At 42.2% G+C, this 20534-nt stretch overlaps 1 protein-coding gene across 1 annotated transcript; it reads left to right on the top strand.

Moving 5' to 3' along the window:
* Positions 1-3128: 3128 nt before the first annotated feature.
* Positions 3129-19706, top strand: pipox (pipecolic acid oxidase; the record flags this gene model as incomplete). Its single annotated transcript, XM_079733392.1, has 8 exons — positions 3129-3239; positions 5142-5290; positions 8516-8729; positions 10417-10599; positions 12045-12197; positions 15353-15502; positions 18548-18623; positions 19576-19706. 8 exons carry the CDS (start codon positions 3129-3131, stop codon positions 19704-19706), a joined length of 1167 nt encoding a protein of 388 aa, XP_079589518.1.
* Between the last annotated feature and the right edge of the window lie 828 nt (positions 19707-20534).

Here is a 20534-nt window from a genome sequence, read left to right as displayed (position 1 = left end):
TGACATGTCAGTGCTAACAGTGGGTCCAATAGATAGGACTTGCTAGACATGGACCTGCTAGCCATTTGGAAATAGTCAGATCTGGACCAGACTGCTCCATACGATAGGTCGACAAGAGATCTGCTCTCCTTTAAAGGGATCAAGGAGTGTTGTCCATTGCCTGTATCACTCATCACTCCCAGTCCAATATGCTGTAAGATTCATAAGAACAGGGGCAAAACTACAAAGTCAAAACCATGTTGCATCGAGCATTCAGACCACGGCTCGGTCTAGGGGTCTGGACCTAGTCCCAGACCACATCAGGGCAAACCAAAGAGGACAATGGATTATTTCCTGAGGGGGGGGGGAGGGGGGGGGGGGGAGGGGGGGGGGGGGGGGGGGGGGTCATTCCTGGAGAAAAGGCCAGCTGGCTAGTGGTACAAATGTGACTTCTAGCAACCCTTTCAGAGAAGGTGCACATGTCTGTCTTTCAAGAAATCTTTACGAATTCAAGGCGGACAACATATCCTGGCACCTTGCAATGCAAATATGTCCTTTCTGATGATTTGTCCACTCAATATTCTCTGAGACAGCCAAAAAAACAAGAGCACGGCCAATGACATTATATAGACTGCATTCCTTGTTATTTGGGGGTTGATGGACTAGGAAAGTGACAGAGCAAGTTTCTGCATTATAAGTGATACAGATCAGTTGATATCAGTGTTCCTGATTATTAACACAGTAAGAGCAGAATATAAAATCTGTTTACTTCGAAGACAAACTGTTAGGCGCTACAAGGAGTGCTGTCTGAGAGCAGGGTGACGCTATGCATTTGTTTCAATATCTCTGTCGATGCAAGGGCATTCTGTTCCTGAGAGACACCCTCTTGAATGCCACTCGATGGAGCCATTTCAGGTGAAACGTTTACAACTGCACTGGGCATCCTGGCAGGAAGGGTGCCCTCTTTAATGTTGGTTCAGCCCCTGAGTGTTTACTCCAGTCTTACACTAAAGAAGATTGCTGCAGTGAGCTTTTCAGAGACAGAGCCTTGTATCACTCATAAGATCACCTATCTGCATCAGGGAGCACACACGGCGTGACCTAAAGCACGTCCTCTGCTGCTTCAGAGTCGACAGCTATGGAGTGTCTAAAGCAGCTATGTATGGATCAATAGGGTGCCCTCAGGAAGAGCTGACTGGACACTAAGTGCAGGAGAAGGGCCGTCGTGGTGCCACACGCACCTGACATTGGTGACAGAATTCCCGTCACATCAGTAAGGCAGAAGCTGGTAAGTGCACACGTAGATTCCCTGCATGCAGTTTGCTGACACTCTCACTTTGATGGCTCTTATCCTGCTGCCGCATCCACTAATGGTTTATATAATGGTTCATATAATATCATTTGATCGATTTGGATCTGCTTAGGCGTATATCCAAAAGCATACGTTTTTTTTAAAGAAATAGGACATCTCGGAAGGAAGTAATAATTATTCTATTCATGCTTTTGTGTGAGGAAGCTATTGTCAAGAAATCAAGAATTCAATTTCCACCAGGTGTGAAGCGCAACCAGTTTTAATGCACAGGCTTCAACCCCTGGGGCCCGTTATTGTGAAAGGGCTGTGTGTGTGTGTGTGTGTGTGTGTGTGTGTGTGTGTGTGTGTTTGTGTGTGTGTGTGTGCATGTGCGTGTGTGTGTGTGTGTGTGTGTGTGTGTGTGTGTGTGTGTGTGTGTGTGTGTGTGTGTGTGTGTGTGTGTGTGTGTGTGTGTGTTGGGGAGGGGGGTTAATATCTTGAAAAAATAAATAAAAGCCACTGCGATTGTTAAATATATGACATCCTCATTATTGTCAAATTAAAGAGTTGTTGTTCTTTAACTGTTTATACGTATGGCACTCTGCTGGTTTTAATGGAAATAATTTCAAAAGCCACATTTGCAAAAATGTCTAGAAGAAAATGTGAAAGTTGGGCTCAAAAACCCAAACATCAAAAATTGAAATGTCAGGAAGCTTTAACAAAGATCCCCAAGGTGACTTAACATTTTAGCTTCAAGCCCTGAGATTGGGATGGCCGGAAACCCTCCACCAGTAGTATAGACTAGTAGCAGAGTAAAGCCATGACAACAAAGTGGGATTAAAGTGGGGTTAAAGTTACAGAGCAGGCTAGGTTTAGATAGTTAGCTAACTAATTGGACTTAAGTCAAGCCAGGAGGAGGTTTGAAAGGCAAGAACTGTCATAGTCAGACTCTTGTTTATGTTATTTATCTTGGACCCTTCTCCACCTGTCCACCAGATGTCATTTAGGCTGTTCCCCTCACTTCACATATCCTATACCATTCCCTTCTGAAGTCACTTCATTACCTTGTCAAGGGCTGCTTTAAAAAGTCATAGCCCATTCCACTTTAATGCGGCCTTGGTTAAAATGAGGGCATATCCAACCCTTTTAACTTAATCTATGTACCTAATCTGTGTAAAATAAGGCCTTGAAAGTCAGATCAGTGTTCCCTTCTCTCCGCTCCTTTAATTATCACACAGTTCTCCATCCCATACTTTTAAGGTACATTGTCATTTTCACGGACACAATCTTTACTGTGAATGCTATATATTGGATTGGCACTTGAAAGAGCATCATTGCAGCGAGATGTCGGGACTTTCAGTCAGATGGGTTTAGAGGCTGGGTGCGAGATAGGAAAGGGCTTTCAATAGAGGGATATCCGTTTCAATTACATGTTTCAGATATTGCTTTGTTAAATGATGTAAAAAGAAAAACCTCATATTTATTATTGGTCGTCGCAGTTATTCTTGTCGGCTCTTCACGCTCCGTGGTCTGTTCCCTTGAGTACCCAGCTCTCACAGGAAGTTAGGGAAAGGAAATTGCGTTGCCGTAGACCGGAGTACCTCTAAAAATAGGATCCTCACTCGATCACTCTCTTTTTTTAACGATTTTATTTTCGAAGGTTTTATAATCGGGAATGAATCGAACCCGGGTCGCTGCGGTAAGGACTGGCCGGTGAACCAACAGGGCGCCCCTCGCTCACTCTCTTTACAACTTGCACTTTAGGTTACGTAATAATAAGCCTTTGACCCAGTTACTATGAGGCCTCCAGTCAACATAAAAGGACATCTGAAATTGCATTCGCAGCAATAGACCAACCATGTCTACCGAAGGAGACTACGACTGTATAGTGATCGGAGCCGGGGTCCAGGGCTCTTTCACGGCATACCAACTCGCGAAGAAGAACCAGAGAACTGTTCTGCTGGAGCAGGTTTGTTAATAGCGGAGTGCTGCAGGCAGCGCTCCACTACTGTTATTCAGGCTGCACCTGCACTATGCACTTGTGTAAGCAGGCAGGTGCATACTTATTCTGCATACTTCTTCTTATTATTCTCCGTCACTTTTTTGGTCGCTATCTACTCGCACAAACAATAACATAGAAATACCCCAAAAAAATAATATGCTAGGTGCTATAGTGGAATCGTGTGCTACAGATTTAATAAGCAATATTGCATATCGTTTATAAGATAATTAAGATTAAAGTTGATACGAAATCTCATGTGCTTGAGTGGCTATCCCAATCAAAACATTAAATCCAAGGGAAATGTATAAACTGCATGTTCTCCCTCAATATTTACTTAATCTAAGTAGTACTCTTAAGTAATCAAAGTAATCCAAGCTCACAAACAGGCTGAGAATTAACTGTCGGATCCATAGAACTGGTTAATACATACTACATAGACACGTACATATATGTATACATACATAAACACAAGTACACATGAAGTATACATACGTATACATACTAATCCACTAATCCATACATACATATGTATACATAAGTACACATACATAACTATACATTAGTACATATACACATGTATACATATGTGCACATAGCTTACCATACATATACATACTTATACATATCCAAACATACGTACACAATCATGTATACATACTCATACATACCTAGACATGCGTAAACGTACACATACCTATATATACACATTACTTATACAAACAAATTATACCTGCGTACACATATATACACATACATATGTACACATGCGTATACATAGTATACACAGGTATACATTCTCATGCATACATACGTATACATTACTTACACATAGTTAAACGTAAGTATACATTTCGATACATGTACACATACGTATTACGTTAACATAAGTATACTAACTCATCCATATGTATACATACTTACATACGTATACATACGCATACATATACATATGTAAACATATGTTTACATAATCATACATACATAAAAATACGTACACATACATTAACAAACAAACAAGTAAAAGTGCACATAAGCATGTAATGGCAGTGTAAGTAAAATTTCTTGACAGATTTTTTGTTATTATTCTTTCTTTATTGTCTACTACCCTGGCACCACACTGCTTCCACATTTTTTCACCTAGAGTCTCCCTTCCACTTTTAAATTTTTAAATATTCAACTCTTTGAATAATAGTTTTACAATTGAAGTCAATGGGAGGTCAGCGAAGCCGTCCGCCCATTCTCTTTATAACTGTTAAGCTTCGTTCAAACATTTATAAAATTCATCACATTTTGGTATTTAAATATATTTGAACTGATTTTCAATATCATGTAATCTTGTGGAGATTCAACGGTTTTAGTTTAAACCCGCCTTAAGCTTGAACTGTTACAATATTTCTTGTTTCACTGGCTCTAAAATAATGAATCGATTGGAAATATGATTCTTGAGCATCGGTTGTTTGTGGGTAGCAAACAGGTGCTTTAAACTTCTCCACCTTACCATGAGGTTGTACAATCAGACTGGGAAGATTAGAAGGGGGTTTACTCCCCAAGTCAGCAGGGGCACTAAGGGGGAAGTCCCCTGGTCCCTATCAAAGTTAAAAGCATGGCAAGTGGAACCATTATCAATCTGTTACATTTGCATGAATATTATATTTCTCAATGTCATGCTATCTACATAAACAATATGGCAAATGAAAGCTGAGACACCACAGAGTACAACAGTATACACCTCGATGAACTAGATGTGAAAGAATAACATCAATAACACACTTTTCCAAGTCACTACAAAAAGTGATGACAGACACACACACACACACACACACACACGGAAATAACCCGTTATTTCCCTCTGAAATATGTCGTTTCAAGTTTGTCCTGCCACATTCCCGGGGAAGCTCCCATGGCCAAACGAGGATCATTCGCAAGGCCTATGATCAGGACTACTACACCGTCATGATGGAGGAGTGTTATCGGCTGTGGGCTCAGCTCGAGGAAGAGGCCAGCGTCAAGCTGTATAGGTGAGAGAGCTCACAAACGCGTCCTCGTACCTTAAATAACTTTACAGCACATTTTGATCAGTGGGAAACCGCTACATAATTGTGGAAATTCATCTTTGGCCCCACAAACATACTCACAGACAAGACTGCACAGCATAACACACAAGAGTTTATGACTCCACAGATTAAAATGTAGCATGTAGCTAACAAGTGCAAGAAACACCATTATGACCGGGTATTATATTACATTAGATTCTAGTGAGTCAGTTTAAAAGGAGATAGAATAAGGTAAAGAATGCTTTGAAATATTGATTGTAATCTCAAGACTAGCCTTTTCAACACTGTTATTTGTCAAATTCAAAGTGCAAAATTCCATGAATGCATGACTTCTTCCTCTATTGCTGGTGTCGACAAGTCATGCAGGACAGCTCAACTATGCCATTGCATATAAAACCCCATTCTGCCGCCATGGTGAACATGGGGTTTTATTTTGTGGAAGTATTTTCATTTTTATAAATATGACTGGAATGGAATAAAAGACGACATTCAAAAGTGCTGGAAACTCCCAGTGTAAATTATTATCGACCTCATTATCTCGAAGTATCCACAACATAAATGATTGATTTCAACCTCTGCAGTAAATAAGAATCACACAAAGAAGGAACTGTGACACTACAGTTTTGAATAAGGCATAAAGATACTATTTCAGTTTCGTTTCTGAAATGACAAGATACAATGCTATAATAAGTAAATTAGTAAAAGGTAAGAGAGGTCAAATAGTTTGATTTAAAAGCCATAGGAATCACGAAGGCATAGGCAAACACAGACATTTATTTACATACAAATCGTTGAAATTGCCCCTTAAATTACTTTGAGACTAAGTTGTTTGTAAAGCTGTTGAATTAAGCGATAGAATGAGTCTAAGAATAAGTCTGACTTGACAGTCTTTGGTGGGTAAGAATTCTGCCAGTTGTACCGAGCTAGGTAGCTCGTTCCTCCATTGGGATACCAGACATGAGAAGAGTATGGACTGCTAATGAGTTCAAAGCAGTGGAGACAGTTTCAGGCTCTGAAGTTCATTAATGGAGATCAGAGAGAATAGATGTTGGTGGATGTAGATCCAGAGACCTGAATAACAGCATCAAGGACTTGATCTTGACCTGGAAAGCTACAGGGAGCCAGTGGAGTGAGATGTAGAGTGTCACTGGAGTGCCGTCTGTCACATTATTCCACAATAGTAGGAGCCCCAACCAAACCTATAAATGTAGCCAATACATGTGTACACATGTATTACATTGGGCCTATTGTCAAATATCCAAATATATCCATACACTGAAAGGGCATGTCCATCCCAGAATTTCAGAATTGCTGCTCAGAAAATTTCTGGTAAACACACCTACTACGTCTCTATTACTCTTTTGAGTTTTTCCTTACTGGCTATTAGAGATTCAACACAAACACTAAGGTTTGGGGTCACAGTAAGTCTTTCCATCCAAACAACAACTCATGGCCGATAAGGCCTAACCTTAAGGCCACCTACCCCAATGGGCCAGCTGATAGATGGTTGGTTGTTATTGAAGGAGGTGCAAGTAAATCAAATTCTTACTCAGCAACATATTTTTTAACATGCAAAAACAAACTACAGCAATTATTTGTGTCATAATCATATACATATCATCTGATTATTTTATTTGATCGCAAATGCTGTTGATCTCCTCTTGGTTACAAAACACACACACACACACACACACACACACACACACACACACACACACACACACACACACACATACACATACACACCCTCTTAAGGATTTAGGGCTGTTGTTGTACATCCTCTGTACTCCCATGGTCAATTATCAAAGGCTAGGTTGCCATCTATTGCAAATTCTATATCACAAATTAAATATCACATTCAACAATTAATATAATGCAATTCAATGCATGCACCTTATATGCAGAGGCTTTCTGCAAGAAACACTGCTTTCCTCCCATCCCCTTAGACCTGCTCCCCAGTCAGATATGGGAGCCAAAATAGCCTATAGGGACTAAGCAGTCGCTTAGTCCATTAAAAGGTTCACATGATTATATTTTCTCTCAAGTGGAGTTGCAGGTTTGGCTCAGAATGTAATTTAGCATGACACCTAAGTGCCTGTAACAAGCCAGTTGTGGTTTTGAATAAGTTGAGTGTCTATAATGGTTTGAAATGTGCTATATAAATATAATCCATTTACCATTTAGTGTCCCAATCAGGGTGTCTCTTTTTCTCTGCGTTAGGCCTATATTAAGCCATGGTGGGTTGTATTAGGACTAGCAATGCAGCGATTAACTGGTTTCACTATTACCGTACTATTAAAACGTCACGGTTTGGTAACGGTAGAGGTTTTGCGACACTCATATTCTTGTCTCGTTCTACAAAAAGGGACATTTGTACATTATTTTTCTGTGAATGAACAGTTCAACAGTAAGTAAAATTAAACAAACGGAAAATTTACGGAATTCGCGAAGTACTGTTTGCGGAAGAGAGGGATAATGTTAAGTGGGTGTATTTTGGAGTCATTTGCTTTTGAGGTTGTTTCCCTGTTCAATAACTAATAGGCTATCACTCTCTCATACAAATTTGGTATCCAAAATAAAACTTTGCTATATAACTGCACACCTTCATTTTATCAGAAGCAAGCTATATTCAAGTCCTGCAGTGCAAGTAGGCGTTTGCTTGCAGTGCCGACTGCTAGAGACGGAACTTGTAGACTTCCAGCACGCATCATGTGATCGTATTAATTGCAGTTATTAATAACACCTGCATAAGAAATGTTCTCAATTCCATTCTTTCATTTTTACTAAAACTGGAAACAAGCAATACAAAACAATAATATAACTTGTAAAATGTTTTAATGATAAAGTAAAAATGTAGATGTTGTGGATAAGAAATACAACAACCTCTAATTAAAGAATGCACAAGTGATTTTATACATCGGCAGTGTTGTAAAATCAATTAAAGCATAATTATCCTGAAACCGTCAAACCATGGCCTATAATCTTACCAGCAAACTCTATAATGGTTGCATCCCTAATTGTGCCCATCATTTCAATACACAAAATTACTTAATGAGTGTATGGATAAATTTAGTATTATGTCAAGTAAAAATGGCAGTTATGGCACAAAATAGGAACTGATCTAAAGTATAAAATATTTGTTACAACATGTCAAACTAACATTTGACCCCTTAACTGTACACCTACCAGACAAACTGGACTGCTGGTGATGGGCCCAGAGAATAGTTCGCAGTATCAGGCGGTTAAGAACACCCTGCAGAAAAACAGGGTTCCCATGGTGATCCTGCCGCCAGAAGAATTCTCCAAGCACATCCCCAACGTGAATCTGAGCGGGGGAGACGGTGCTTTGGTGGACACAACAGCTGGGGTGCTGTTTGCTGACCGGGCACTGAGAGCTGTCCAGGTAGGTGGCGATACCCCCAAGGACTGTAACACAATAGGTTTACGTTTTATCTCTGCAAAAAGTACAAAAGTTCTTTGTACATGTAGTAGTTTTCATAGTACGATGCCCTCTCAAATCTGTGTATAGCTTGTTGACACATTAAAAATAAATTTCATTTGAATTTAAGAAAGGAGTATATAATTCTATAAAAACGTCTTTCCGTTTATATTGTATAATTTATCTTTGTTAAAACAGTAGTTTTCACCTCAGAACACAGAGGTTTTATGAGTGCATGTGTGGGGCTAGTGGTTTGAGGCTCTCCCAAATGGTTGAAAGTGGGCTGATACTGTAAACATAAAGGTTGCTCTCCCCAGACTTTTTTAATTAATGATCTGCCAGCGGCAATTAACCTATGACCTCGAGATTATGTGTTCATGAATTCATTAATTATACGAAATCATTCCAGGATCACGTCGAAAACAAAGTTGATGATTATGTTGAACGGTCACACAAATAATTGACCACTCATGGCAGCTCTCAGCTTCCGTATACCACCACTACCAACACAAAACCTGAATGACTGTGCTGTATAAAAGTTTACACTATAAAACTTATATTTATTTGTTATTTTGAATAATCAGTCAATTCAAAGCAAGTCAAGATTAAATGAAACATATTTTGCCGTCTTAATGCATCCTCAATCATGATATTCTAACCGTGTATCAACAAAAAGTCCAGCTGAATATGATGCGTCCATTTGACTGGTTGGACTCAGTATTCATCAGAAAGGCCATTGGTGGGGAGAAGACTCTAAGGGACTTAGTGTCTTCAATTATTGTACAATTAAATATATATATTTGTACATTTCAGTAATCCCGTCGGTAGCATAAAAAACGTGTTTTGGTTGATAGTAAGACAATATGGCCAGATATAACAATTATAAAAGGCAAAATGACGGTTGATACCCCCAGTTAATCAAAGCGGTAGGGCAATAATGTAGCTGCAGCCTTATCATTTCCTTGTAAGGTTTCAGGTCAAAGGTAACTAAAGTGATACACACTATAGAGAACCAAGCCACTGAAATAATTAACCAAGATATCAGTCTCAAGGCTTGATGCACAAACCATTGCGATTCTACTTACTCTAGCTGTTTTTTCAGTCTTCAGTCCAGCTAAGTCTAGCATAATTAAATAGAACACAAAATATTTTAGAAAACCTTTTGGCTCCATACTCTTCCCACAATAATTATCCAGAGATGCCAACCTACATGTTCACTTTTAATGTCAACACAATTGAGCCAAATGTAAGGTACAGAGAAAGTGCCTCTATTTAATCCTAATAATTCAAGATAAACAGTTTTATACTTAATCTGAATTTATACTCTGAATTGTACCTTAAAATGATGTGATTGAGACTTTAATGAACGATAATTGTATTTTTAGAGAGAACATTGCTTGTTTTTCTTTCAAGATCTGGCAACTATGTGTTTGTTCACAGTGAACTAAAACACTAGGGCTAGGATAAGTGGTTAGGTTCAGGCACTTAAACACTATGGCTAGGGTATGGGGTCTGGCAAAAATATTTGTCAATTTAGGTTATGAACGATCAAACGATCCTTTAAAATCTTGATAGATTTAGTGAATATGAAATTCGTCTTGAACACTATGTCAACATAGACGCTTGTTTATATTGTTGTCTCTGTTTCAAGGGTCAGTTCCTGAAGTTGGGAGGGATCATTAAGGATGGACAGAAGGTGAGTGACATCAAGCCAGGGGCCCTGGTCACTGTCACGGCCTCAGGGGGCGTGTACAGAGCCAAGAACCTGGTGCTGACCGCTGGGAGCTGGACCAATGACATGCTCTCCTACATTGGACTGCAGCTACCACTAAAGGTGTGTTGGACTATATATATATATATATATATATATATATATATATATATATATATATATATATATATATATATATACATATATTTATTTGTATTTATTATTACCATGCATTTTACAAATGAAGGAAGATAACTCGTCAACATCTTCCTAATGAATAATTAGAAGGGGGTCGTTACTCTTTTTCTAAACATAGCATGTAGGGATGCTGTTTTCATCTCTTTCATCTAACATTATGCCACGCAGGCTGACGGAACAGTGGGAATAAAAAAAACGGCAAGGCAGCTGTTTGAGAGCAGGATCGGGCCCGGTATTGGAATTGCATTATTCACGCTAGCGGGCTGAGGGGGCCCAGGGAACAGCATGCCTGAGTGAACCGGGGCAGAAGCATGGAGAATGAGCTCATTGGCCCGCTGAAGCAGGGTGCTGAATACTTTAGGTACCAGAACGAGCGTCATTCATTTTCACTGGAAAGCTCTTTAAGATCGGGGAACACCCTTGATTATGTATGTATACGTTATACAATTTATACATCAGTGCTGCTAGAGAGCCAACAAAAACATCCAAAGTGATGGTTGGTCACTCTCGCTCTGCATCACACAATAAATAAAATAGACTATTCTGTTTACATTGGGCGCTTTTTGTGCTGCAACTCCTCCTAACGGGCCGTCAGTTTAACGTTGTTTACTGAAGGGGGAGGGAGGAGAAAGGGGTGAGGGGAAGGGGGGAGAGAGAGAGGGATGAGGGTGGTTTAGGGGAAGGGGGGGGGAGAGAGAAAGGGGTGGGGGCGGTGTAGGGGAAGGGGGGAGAGAGAAAGGGGTGGGGGCAGTGTAGGGGAAGGGGGAGAGAGAAAGGGGTGAGGGCAGTGTAGGGGAAGGGGGAGAGAGAAAGGGGTGAGGGGAAGGGGGGAGAGAAAGGGGTGAGGGCGGTGTAGGGGAAGGGGGAGAGAGAAAGGGGTGAGGGGAAGGGGGGAGGAGACAGTGGTGAGGGCGGTGAAGGCAGAGGGCAGTGTGAGGTGAGTGAGGCTTGTTGTCCATTGCCAGATCCACAGCTGCTGTTGAATGGGAACAGAACTATTTCAGGAGATCATACGGAGGCATGCATCAATACACCCTGAACTTTACCTTTGGAAAATGTTTATTTGTATTGACTTCCATTGTACAATCGTAACAGAAAAAAGCCAGCGCCATTATAGTATCGGCTAGACAATCTGTGAAAAGGCCCCTGGGTTCAAAATAGTGAACATATCCTTTTAAATGCTTGGACCTAATTTTGCTCGTATTGAATATCAGAGAGAACAGAGCATGTCGGATCTCTTCCAGTCGTTTGTGCCCGTACTCGTGCTCAACACACTGGATGAGGATGATTCTCCATAGGTCAGTGATGATGACAGGTCTGAGCTGTAAAGAGAGAATGTTGGTGTTCCCTGGTCCCTGTGCTGACTTTAGGTGCTGAAGATCAACGTGTGCTACTGGAAGGAGAAGGTCCCCGGCTCGTACAACGTACAGCAACGCTTCCCCGCCTTTCTCCAGGTGGAGTGCCCCGAGGGCAAGCACCACATCTACGGCCTGCCCTCCAACGAGTACCCTGGCCTGATGAAGGTGAGACGCTGTGGAACCATGAGCTTCAAAGGGGCTGTCGCTAGGATTTGTAATCTGAGTGCAGTTCGTTAGGAATGCCGTAGCCATCCGTCAGCTATTAATGAGTCAATGTGCTGTGAGAATATCTGTTTCTAGTAGATTGTCTGTATGAGCCAATTTGATATGAGAGGGCTCCCAGATAGTTTCTGACCAATCAGGGCATCCCTTCCCTGGTTGGTTTGGGGAAACCATCTCGTCTGTCACAGGTTTGTATAATACAACACTTCTCATTGGCAGGGAAACCGAGGGAGGGAGGGAGCAGAGAGGGAGGGGACTTTAAAGACATAAAAACATAGGTCGATAGTTTCAATAATCACTTGGAAGTGACTAAATGGTGCTGGCAAAAACCCTCACGCCGTGGTTTAAATGGGACCACTTGTGCCATACATAGTAAGCTACTTAGGGTGTCACCCTTTTGTAGTGTTGGGAATGGAAATCTGGTTCCCTATAAAGTGCACTTAAGATCATTAAGATCATGTTTACCTTGCAAGGAGTTTGCAAGGAACATTTAATCAATTTCCATTGGGTTATTTTTTTATCCTTGGAAAGTATTTTCTTATCATTTATTTTTTAATTTTTAAGTTATATTATTATTATCTAAACAAATTTACTTTTTTCTTTCAATTGTAATGACTTCTTATTTTTTTCCAACATGGATGAATGTTCATTAGCTAAATAATATGTATTGCAATTAGGCAACCTTATTAGAAATTCATATCTCTCTCTCTATGGACCTCTGTACCCTCATAAAAATAATGGCTAACATATTCTTGCCCTACTTTTAGTTCATATTTTTCACCCCAAATATATATATATATTTTCCATCTCTTTATCCATTTCCAAAACCTTTGAAGAGGGATAGATAATGACGCTTTTGCTGTTCGTTTGGTTCAGTTGGTCTCTATTCTCTGCATCGTGGTGCGCCAGCAGGAGCTGGGAGGCTAATAGCAGACAGCATGCAAGGAGAGGGGGGCCAGATGGCGGTGTCCCCTCACATGATTCACTCAGACAGGAACAGCGCTGCTCCATGGCCATGTCCTACTGGAGCGTTCGTGCTCAAGCACAATCTACCTTGCAAGGAAACCATTTCAATCTAAACATAAATGTTCTATTTCATGAAGGCTTCGCCTTATGGGCTTGTCCCGTGAGCGCTGAAAATCTCAGCAATGCACCAATTAACGTGGGCCCCGCGCACATTCCCCACGGCAGCGGGAATCTTACACGGCGCACAGCAGCTTTCCTCCTCCCTTTTCTTTCAGCAATTGCTTGAACCAGTCATCTATCAGTCTACTACTTCCACCATCTACGATGAAGCAATGCATCATTTGATTCTGGGAAGGCTCATGAGCGGGCGGGTGATCGGGGTGCTTGTAAAAGGACAAGAGTTGGAGAGACCATACAGGCTCTTGGTGCAATTCCATTCTCTGGTTTTCAGCACTTCCATGGACAAAGTGGTGAACTCCCCCACGCAGCCACTAGAGAGAGAGCGGGGCGTCAGGCCACTCATTTGGTGGGGCCAGGCCGAGACGAAGCCCCTTCACGGCCTCTCCACTCTTCCTGCCCGGTGGCGCTTCCACCAGGCGACAAGTGCGCCTCACGCTTCCGCCCCCCTGCAGAGCCATGCCGTTTGTGGATCTATTTGACAGTTCCCTGAAGGTTTTCCGCTGTATGAGCAGCATGGAGGGTTGGATTCACCACTCAGGCGAGAGGGACACCTCGCTTACATTCACCCCTAGCAGCGCACCTTCGGAAGCCGTATGGCGAGTGTGGACTTTTGGTCTATGTTGGTATATGGTCGTTGCCAATGTTGCACACTCTCTGTCTATTTAATGAAGGCTTTGGCTCATGGTGGCTTCCCAGCATTACACTGGGATTAAGAGTGACCGTAGATTCGGGCTTGGTTATGGTTCGTAGCCAATCATCGCTTTGCATGTTCTTAGGAGAATTTGTATTTTTTATTTACCTCGGCTTCACCCCGCAGCTTTACCTTAGCCTATGAGGCAAAGTATTATGGGCTGTTCATGTAGCATACATGGAATAGAACGATAGTTATGTTTTTTTATAAATCTAGTTCTATGATTGTAGGCGTCGCCGTCTAGTTTCCCACCTGATCCCTCACATTGCTGCGTGGAGTACGAACGCTGCTTTGCGCCGCGCTATATACACGGTGCCGGGGGGAACGTTGATTGCTGCATTGCTGACACATTTACAGGGACAAGCCTATAAGGCAAAGACGGCAACGCCTACAATCGTAGAACTAGGGTTATAATAGCATAGCTATAGTTTTCTGTAGTGTAACAAGCAACCGAATACCAAATGAATACCAAAAAGCAGTGCAACGCAATTGCCCTTTCTATTGTGGCCTATTGCAGAGATTACTGTGTGTGCACAGCTATCACATCCATGCACGCATATCATTACTGCAAGCACTTGTAGTGCACCTGTGCACAGTAATTCTCTGCTTGCAAAAGCAATGATATACATGAAAACCATTCGGTGAGCGTGCACATAAATTGGAGCTGCACGCAACTGACGCAAACAAATGCTCTCGTGCTTGCAAAGTGTTCCGGCTAGCACTGATATTTTTCCTGTTTGCACGCATGATTTTCTTTTTGGCACCCCGTGGGTGGAGCCATCCATAGCCTTGGTATACATGAGAGCGGCCCATCCTGCACTCTGCCCTTGCTTCATGCCTCGCCCCATTTTGGCTGGAAGCAGCCTGTTGACCCGACTTGCGGTCAATTCAAATTCCAAGGTCTTTGGCAATTTATTTTGGGAATAAAATGATGAATCAGTTTGGCAATTAGGAGCCCAAATCCCTTCACCAGTCAGGCAAACAATTATATTTTGTCATTACCAATCAATGATCGATATTGTTATATAGAAAGACATAACAACCCAACCTCAAGGTGTCAATGCCCTAACCCTCTTTGCTTTCCCCTTTTGGAAAGCAAAGAAAATCCTAAACTATTTTTTTTGGTTTCTTTACATGCTAAATCCACTGGCCCTTTAACAGCGCTGGTTTCACCCAAATCAACCTTTGTGATTGGCTGACATTATTTTGCCCACCATGTGATCTCATGGCTGATCCTGTGATGTGTGTGACGTTGGTCCAGGTGTGTTACCACACTGGCAGTGACACTCACCCGGATGTGAGGGACAGACAGACGGACCGGTCGGACATTGACATCCTCAAGCGCTACCTGACCCGCTGCTTCCCTGGTCTGGACCCTGAGCCCGCCGTGGTGGAGAGCTGCCTGTACACCGTGAGTTTGTGTGTACCATGATAACAAGTGTGTGGATAAAATGTGTACTTGTGTACAAAAAAAAATCAATAAAGTTGACATGTTATACCACTCACACCAGGTGTGAGTGTGATAAGCCGTTACAAGCCGTTTTGAAAATCTGCTCTGTAATATATGTCACCCTGAATATCCTTTAATATAATTTCATTCATCGTTCACTTCATTAGATAACACACATACATTGAACATTATAACATCTATGAAATTCTGAATGTCATCAAAAAGTTTTGTATCAACCAGATGACACGTGTGCTTAATACAAAATATAAATGCATTACGTTGGCTAGGGTGCATCAAATTTGAATGGGAAATTTTAATTTCAAAATATCAATTTGGCTGGCATTGCATTTTGTTCCAATTAACATAAAAATGACTTTTGCAAAGTTTTGAGGAATTCTATTGAGAATTAGGGGTTCCACCTAACACATGAACTTTGGCAAATTTTCGAAAAATGTGAAATTTTTTGTCTAATTGCCAAAAGGTTGACCTGGAAATGTTGAGTACAGTGAAATTTTATACAGTAACATGTTCTATAGGGTTATCAAGTAAAAGTTGTTTGTTTGCCCTTTGGGTAACTTGGGCATTTCTCAGAATTCAACTTTCAAGATTCTTCATTCATTTGTTCTACAGACAAAATTAATGGAGGTCAATGGGACATGTTCACGTGGCCTTACCCTGAATTTTGTGCAGCAGTGATGGATGTTGGACACACATATAAAGTTTAATTGACTTTATTGTTAAACACAAGGGGCGATACTGACACACTTAAAAGAACAAACCCTCTCTAGTGGCTGACTCACTGGCAACTAACAGGGCCTAATGGTAAGAGCTGACACTAACTAAACTTCAAACTTAATTGCTCAGTCTGGGCCAGAGTCTGCTTCACTAAGCAACATCACCAGGGAGAAAGAGAGAGGAAATGGAACCTGAACCTAGCCAGTGCGTCTCCCCCCAGATATGTCTCCCCACCCACCACCCAAGAGTAAAGGTCCTATTCAGGGATTAGCTTGCGTTTGCAGCGACGAAGGTTTGGCTGTTGGTTGCGGTCGTGTTCAACTGCCTGCAGCACATTCTGCAGGTGCTGCTCCTTCCTTGCCACTGCGACGAAGTCGGATGTGAGCTTGACGCCACGCTCGGCACAGTCATTGACCACGTTCATTGCACGTACATTGACCTCACTTTTTTTGAATGCAGCATTGGTCGCCCATTCCTTCACATCAAGATACATGAATTCTTGATCAATGTGCAGCTGGTGCATCCCAAACCAGCAATCCTTATTGACAAGGTCAGCCAAGCTGGTGGTTGGCAAGAGGGTGGGGAACTTTGGCTTGCCAAAGCCAGTGCCAAAGCGCTGCTCAGGGATGTGCATGGGGAGATCAGCGGGCTTGTGCTCCAAGATCGCTCTAGCAAGTGCACGCTTGTCATCATTAGGCACCTTGCTGCTGAAGAGAGCCAGGGGTAGCATCTCACCTGTCAGGTACCAGCGATGCCTCTCCAGCGCCTTGATCGCTGATGCTGCAATGCCCTCATCTACAGCCTTGTATGCCTGCAGGTGGTGGTAGAGTGTCAGGTCATTCCAGGCAGCATCTACAGCTTTCTCGCAGGTCAACCACCACTTTACATAGATGTGTGTAATGAAAATGGCAAATGCCCGAATCTTTGGCACCTGCTGCCGTGTGGTGATTGTGCCCTGGGGAAGCAACGCGATGTGCTGCTCCATCAAAGCCAGCTTGAGAGTATAGAGCAGCTTGGCCATCCATCGTGCCTTGTGGAGCGCTCCCGGTCGTTGGAAGGTCACTGCAGTCTGCTCTTCACCATCTGCATCCAGAAACACAAGACACAGCTGCACAAACTCATGGTAGTCACCTCGCTTGTGGTCTGTGACTTCTTTTGTGCACCTGACAAGTTCAGCACGTAAATTGCCCAGGATTGATTGCTCAGTGTTGCCAGGAATGTAGCGGGACCATTGGCTGCTGGATTCTTGTGGTAACAGGTTCCATTTCTCTCTCAGATGTGTGAACAAGGTAACCTCTGGCGAGCGTGATGTCTCCACCTTCAGGTCTGTGAAAACCTGATTCAGGAGGACCTCACCAATGTGGTGCCGGCACCCAGACCAAAGCGGTGGTCGGCCCAGTGAGAGCTGTATGGCAATGCAGGCTGCTGTGAGATGGCCGGTGTTTGACGCAGTGGTGTCAAATGCCATGTTGACAACCTGGTCAGCGCAGCACCAGTCCTGCAGCAACTTGCATGTCAACCGGGCAATGATCACTCCACATGCCTCATTAGTCTGCTTCTTATACGCCGGGACACCAAGCAGTTTCAGCCGCTCTGCATCTCCAACGACCACTGTAAGACGCTCCTCCAACTGGCGCACATTGCTGAGCATCGGTGTTAACTTGCTGTCCCAGTGTAGGGTGCACAATGGAGTTGGTGTCCACTGCTTGTGCTGTTCCTCACTGATTGTCTCCAGCACTTTGTGTCTTGCTCGGTCAGCTGTTGCGTAAGATGCAGAGAGATGAGTACATTCACCGCCTGACTCTGCAACAAGGCCACGCGTGAAGGCAGCCTGTTGCATTGGTGACATCTTCAACCTTGTAGGCAGTGACACGACAGAAATATGTAATAATACATACCCAACACAGAAACATCACCTCAAACAGAAAGATCACCTCAGTTTTCTTGAGCTGTAGTATTGTTTACCTCAGATCTCCATGGCATCCATTGAGCCCTGTTAACCACTTTATCCAACAAAAACAGATGTGCGGTGGCGCCCCTAAATCATCATGTACTGGAAAAATATTTTGCATGTGTTGTTTCTACATATATTGGAACACTTTTATCACCCAGCCATATCAAAATTCAAGAATTGTGTTTTTTGATGCACCCTAACGTTGGCACAGCGGGACCCTATCAACCTCTTTTGAAGTGGATGCTGAAATGTCTTTCTAGAGTTGAAACTTGAAAGGTTTTAAAAGTTATAAACCCCTGAGCTTGTTCTTTGTGCAGGTAACCCCAGATGAGGACTTCGTGCTGGACTGCCACCCCATCCATAACAACATTGTTATTGGAGCCGGATTCTCAGGTGTGAATCATCAATATCATGTTTGGATTACATTTCACCGCAGCAGTTCAATGATATTTCAGGGACAAAACTTTAATTTGTGGTCAAACACTAAACACTGTTCTCAGCGTATTGAGTATATGATCCAGTTGTATGTTTAGTTTGACGCATTGGCGCAGTGAATCAGCATTAACCCCAAACCAACCCAGGGGTTCCTTAAAGCTCCCCTTAAAACCTTAGTTCTCCTTTGACTTGGAGGAGAGAGGAACAAAAAAGCATGTCCAACATATGTCAACATATATACAAGAGGCTAATTTTCCATCATTCTCATCAGAAAAATGTGTAGCCTTTTTCTCCACACCTCATCGTTTGCATTTTTCATCAAAGCTAGACAAAAGTGCTTTAAAGCAAGTGGCAGAGAATTGCCATGGTTACGAAGTCACCCTGTGGGTTTGACCAGCTACTGTAGACTTTGATTCCGTTCCTCAAGAGGGGTGAAAATACACGTGCCTGAATGTGTCAGAGCTGTCCTTTCATGACTTCAAAGACCAGGCAGGAATCCGCAGGGGCTCAGAGACCTTTTGTCAGATGGCAAAATTACTGCATTCTGCACACCCCTCTTGACATTCACAATTTGTTTCTAACGTCTTGGCAGCACACAGAATAGGGCAAGGTCTCTGCTTTTTCCATCCATCTTGATCCAACTATGATCATGATTCGTACCTTGATAACAAACAACACAACAGCCTTCATTTAGAGAACGTATTCACTTTATTTAATTGTATAGATGCCCTGCCATTGAGCGCAAGATATTTTTGGCTTTATGTTTTTACTTGTGCTGGGCTCAAATCTATATATGAACGAATATGTACGATACAAATAGGCAGTTTTGTTCATCGTATTTCAACTTGCACACTGATGAAGGTAAATAGGTTGTAATACTCATTGCAAGTCATTCTTCTTTTTCCCATAGGTCATGGCTTCAAGTTTGGGCCACTTATTGGCAAGCTGCTTTGTGAACTGAGCCTGGGTGAAGTGCCTTCTTACGACCTTTCGCCCTTCAGAATCAGACGGTTTCCAGAACATCTCAAACCTTCATTGTAATGTGCCCACTCTTTAGTGGCCTGCTAGAAGAAACTACTACAGATTCAGTTAGCAGATCAAGGCCCACAAGTTGGGAAATCTGCATCTTTGATGACATCACTGCTTTTATCTTTACCATGCTTTTATCGTGGCACATATAAACTAATGCTTTTTGGTTACCACGATGTGTTCACTCATTTCATGCATTGGTGGGTTTTTGTCCCTTGTGTCCTTTCCTGAGTTACCCGTTTTGTAAACTCATCACATTACTAGGACAATGAGCCGTTTGTCTGTGTTGAGCCAGCTGGCTGTTGGCCGTTTAGAAGTGGGATACTTTCTATTTCCCCATGTACTAGTAAACATTTTAATCACTAATTAGATTGCCTATTACAAAAGATGCCAACCAAGGCCATAATTTAGAATGGTACGATTATACAAAGGAACGACCAGAGATCAGCGAGTCATTTTCTCCATTCCATCTAAGGGACTTCCGATGGAAAGGGAAGGGCCATTTTGCAAATCACCCAAATTAGAAGTTTATTAGACATGCAAATTAGGAAACAAAAACATTATCGCACTGAGCCATTTCAAAATCCTTTCTGGGATTTACAGTACATAGCATGAAAGTGATATCTAAAAGTCTTAATATATGTATTATTATTATAGTTTATCCTCACAATACATTAAGTCTTGATCAAGAACACCTCTCAGAAAGTATTCATTTTGTTGGGAGTGATCCCTTGGTTTCACCTTCTCATACTTAATGAACATTGGGGCAAAGGGCATTGGAAAGGCTACACACGCGTCATTTAAAGGACCTGTGTTGCTTGAAGTAATGCTATAATGCAC

Source organism: Pollachius pollachius (assembly GCF_949987615.1).
Source record: "Pollachius pollachius genome assembly, chromosome: 3".
NCBI classification, from domain to species: domain Eukaryota; kingdom Metazoa; phylum Chordata; class Actinopteri; order Gadiformes; family Gadidae; genus Pollachius; species Pollachius pollachius.
The sequence above is the reverse complement of the archived record's forward strand: the minus strand, read 5'-3'. Positions and strand labels throughout refer to the sequence as shown.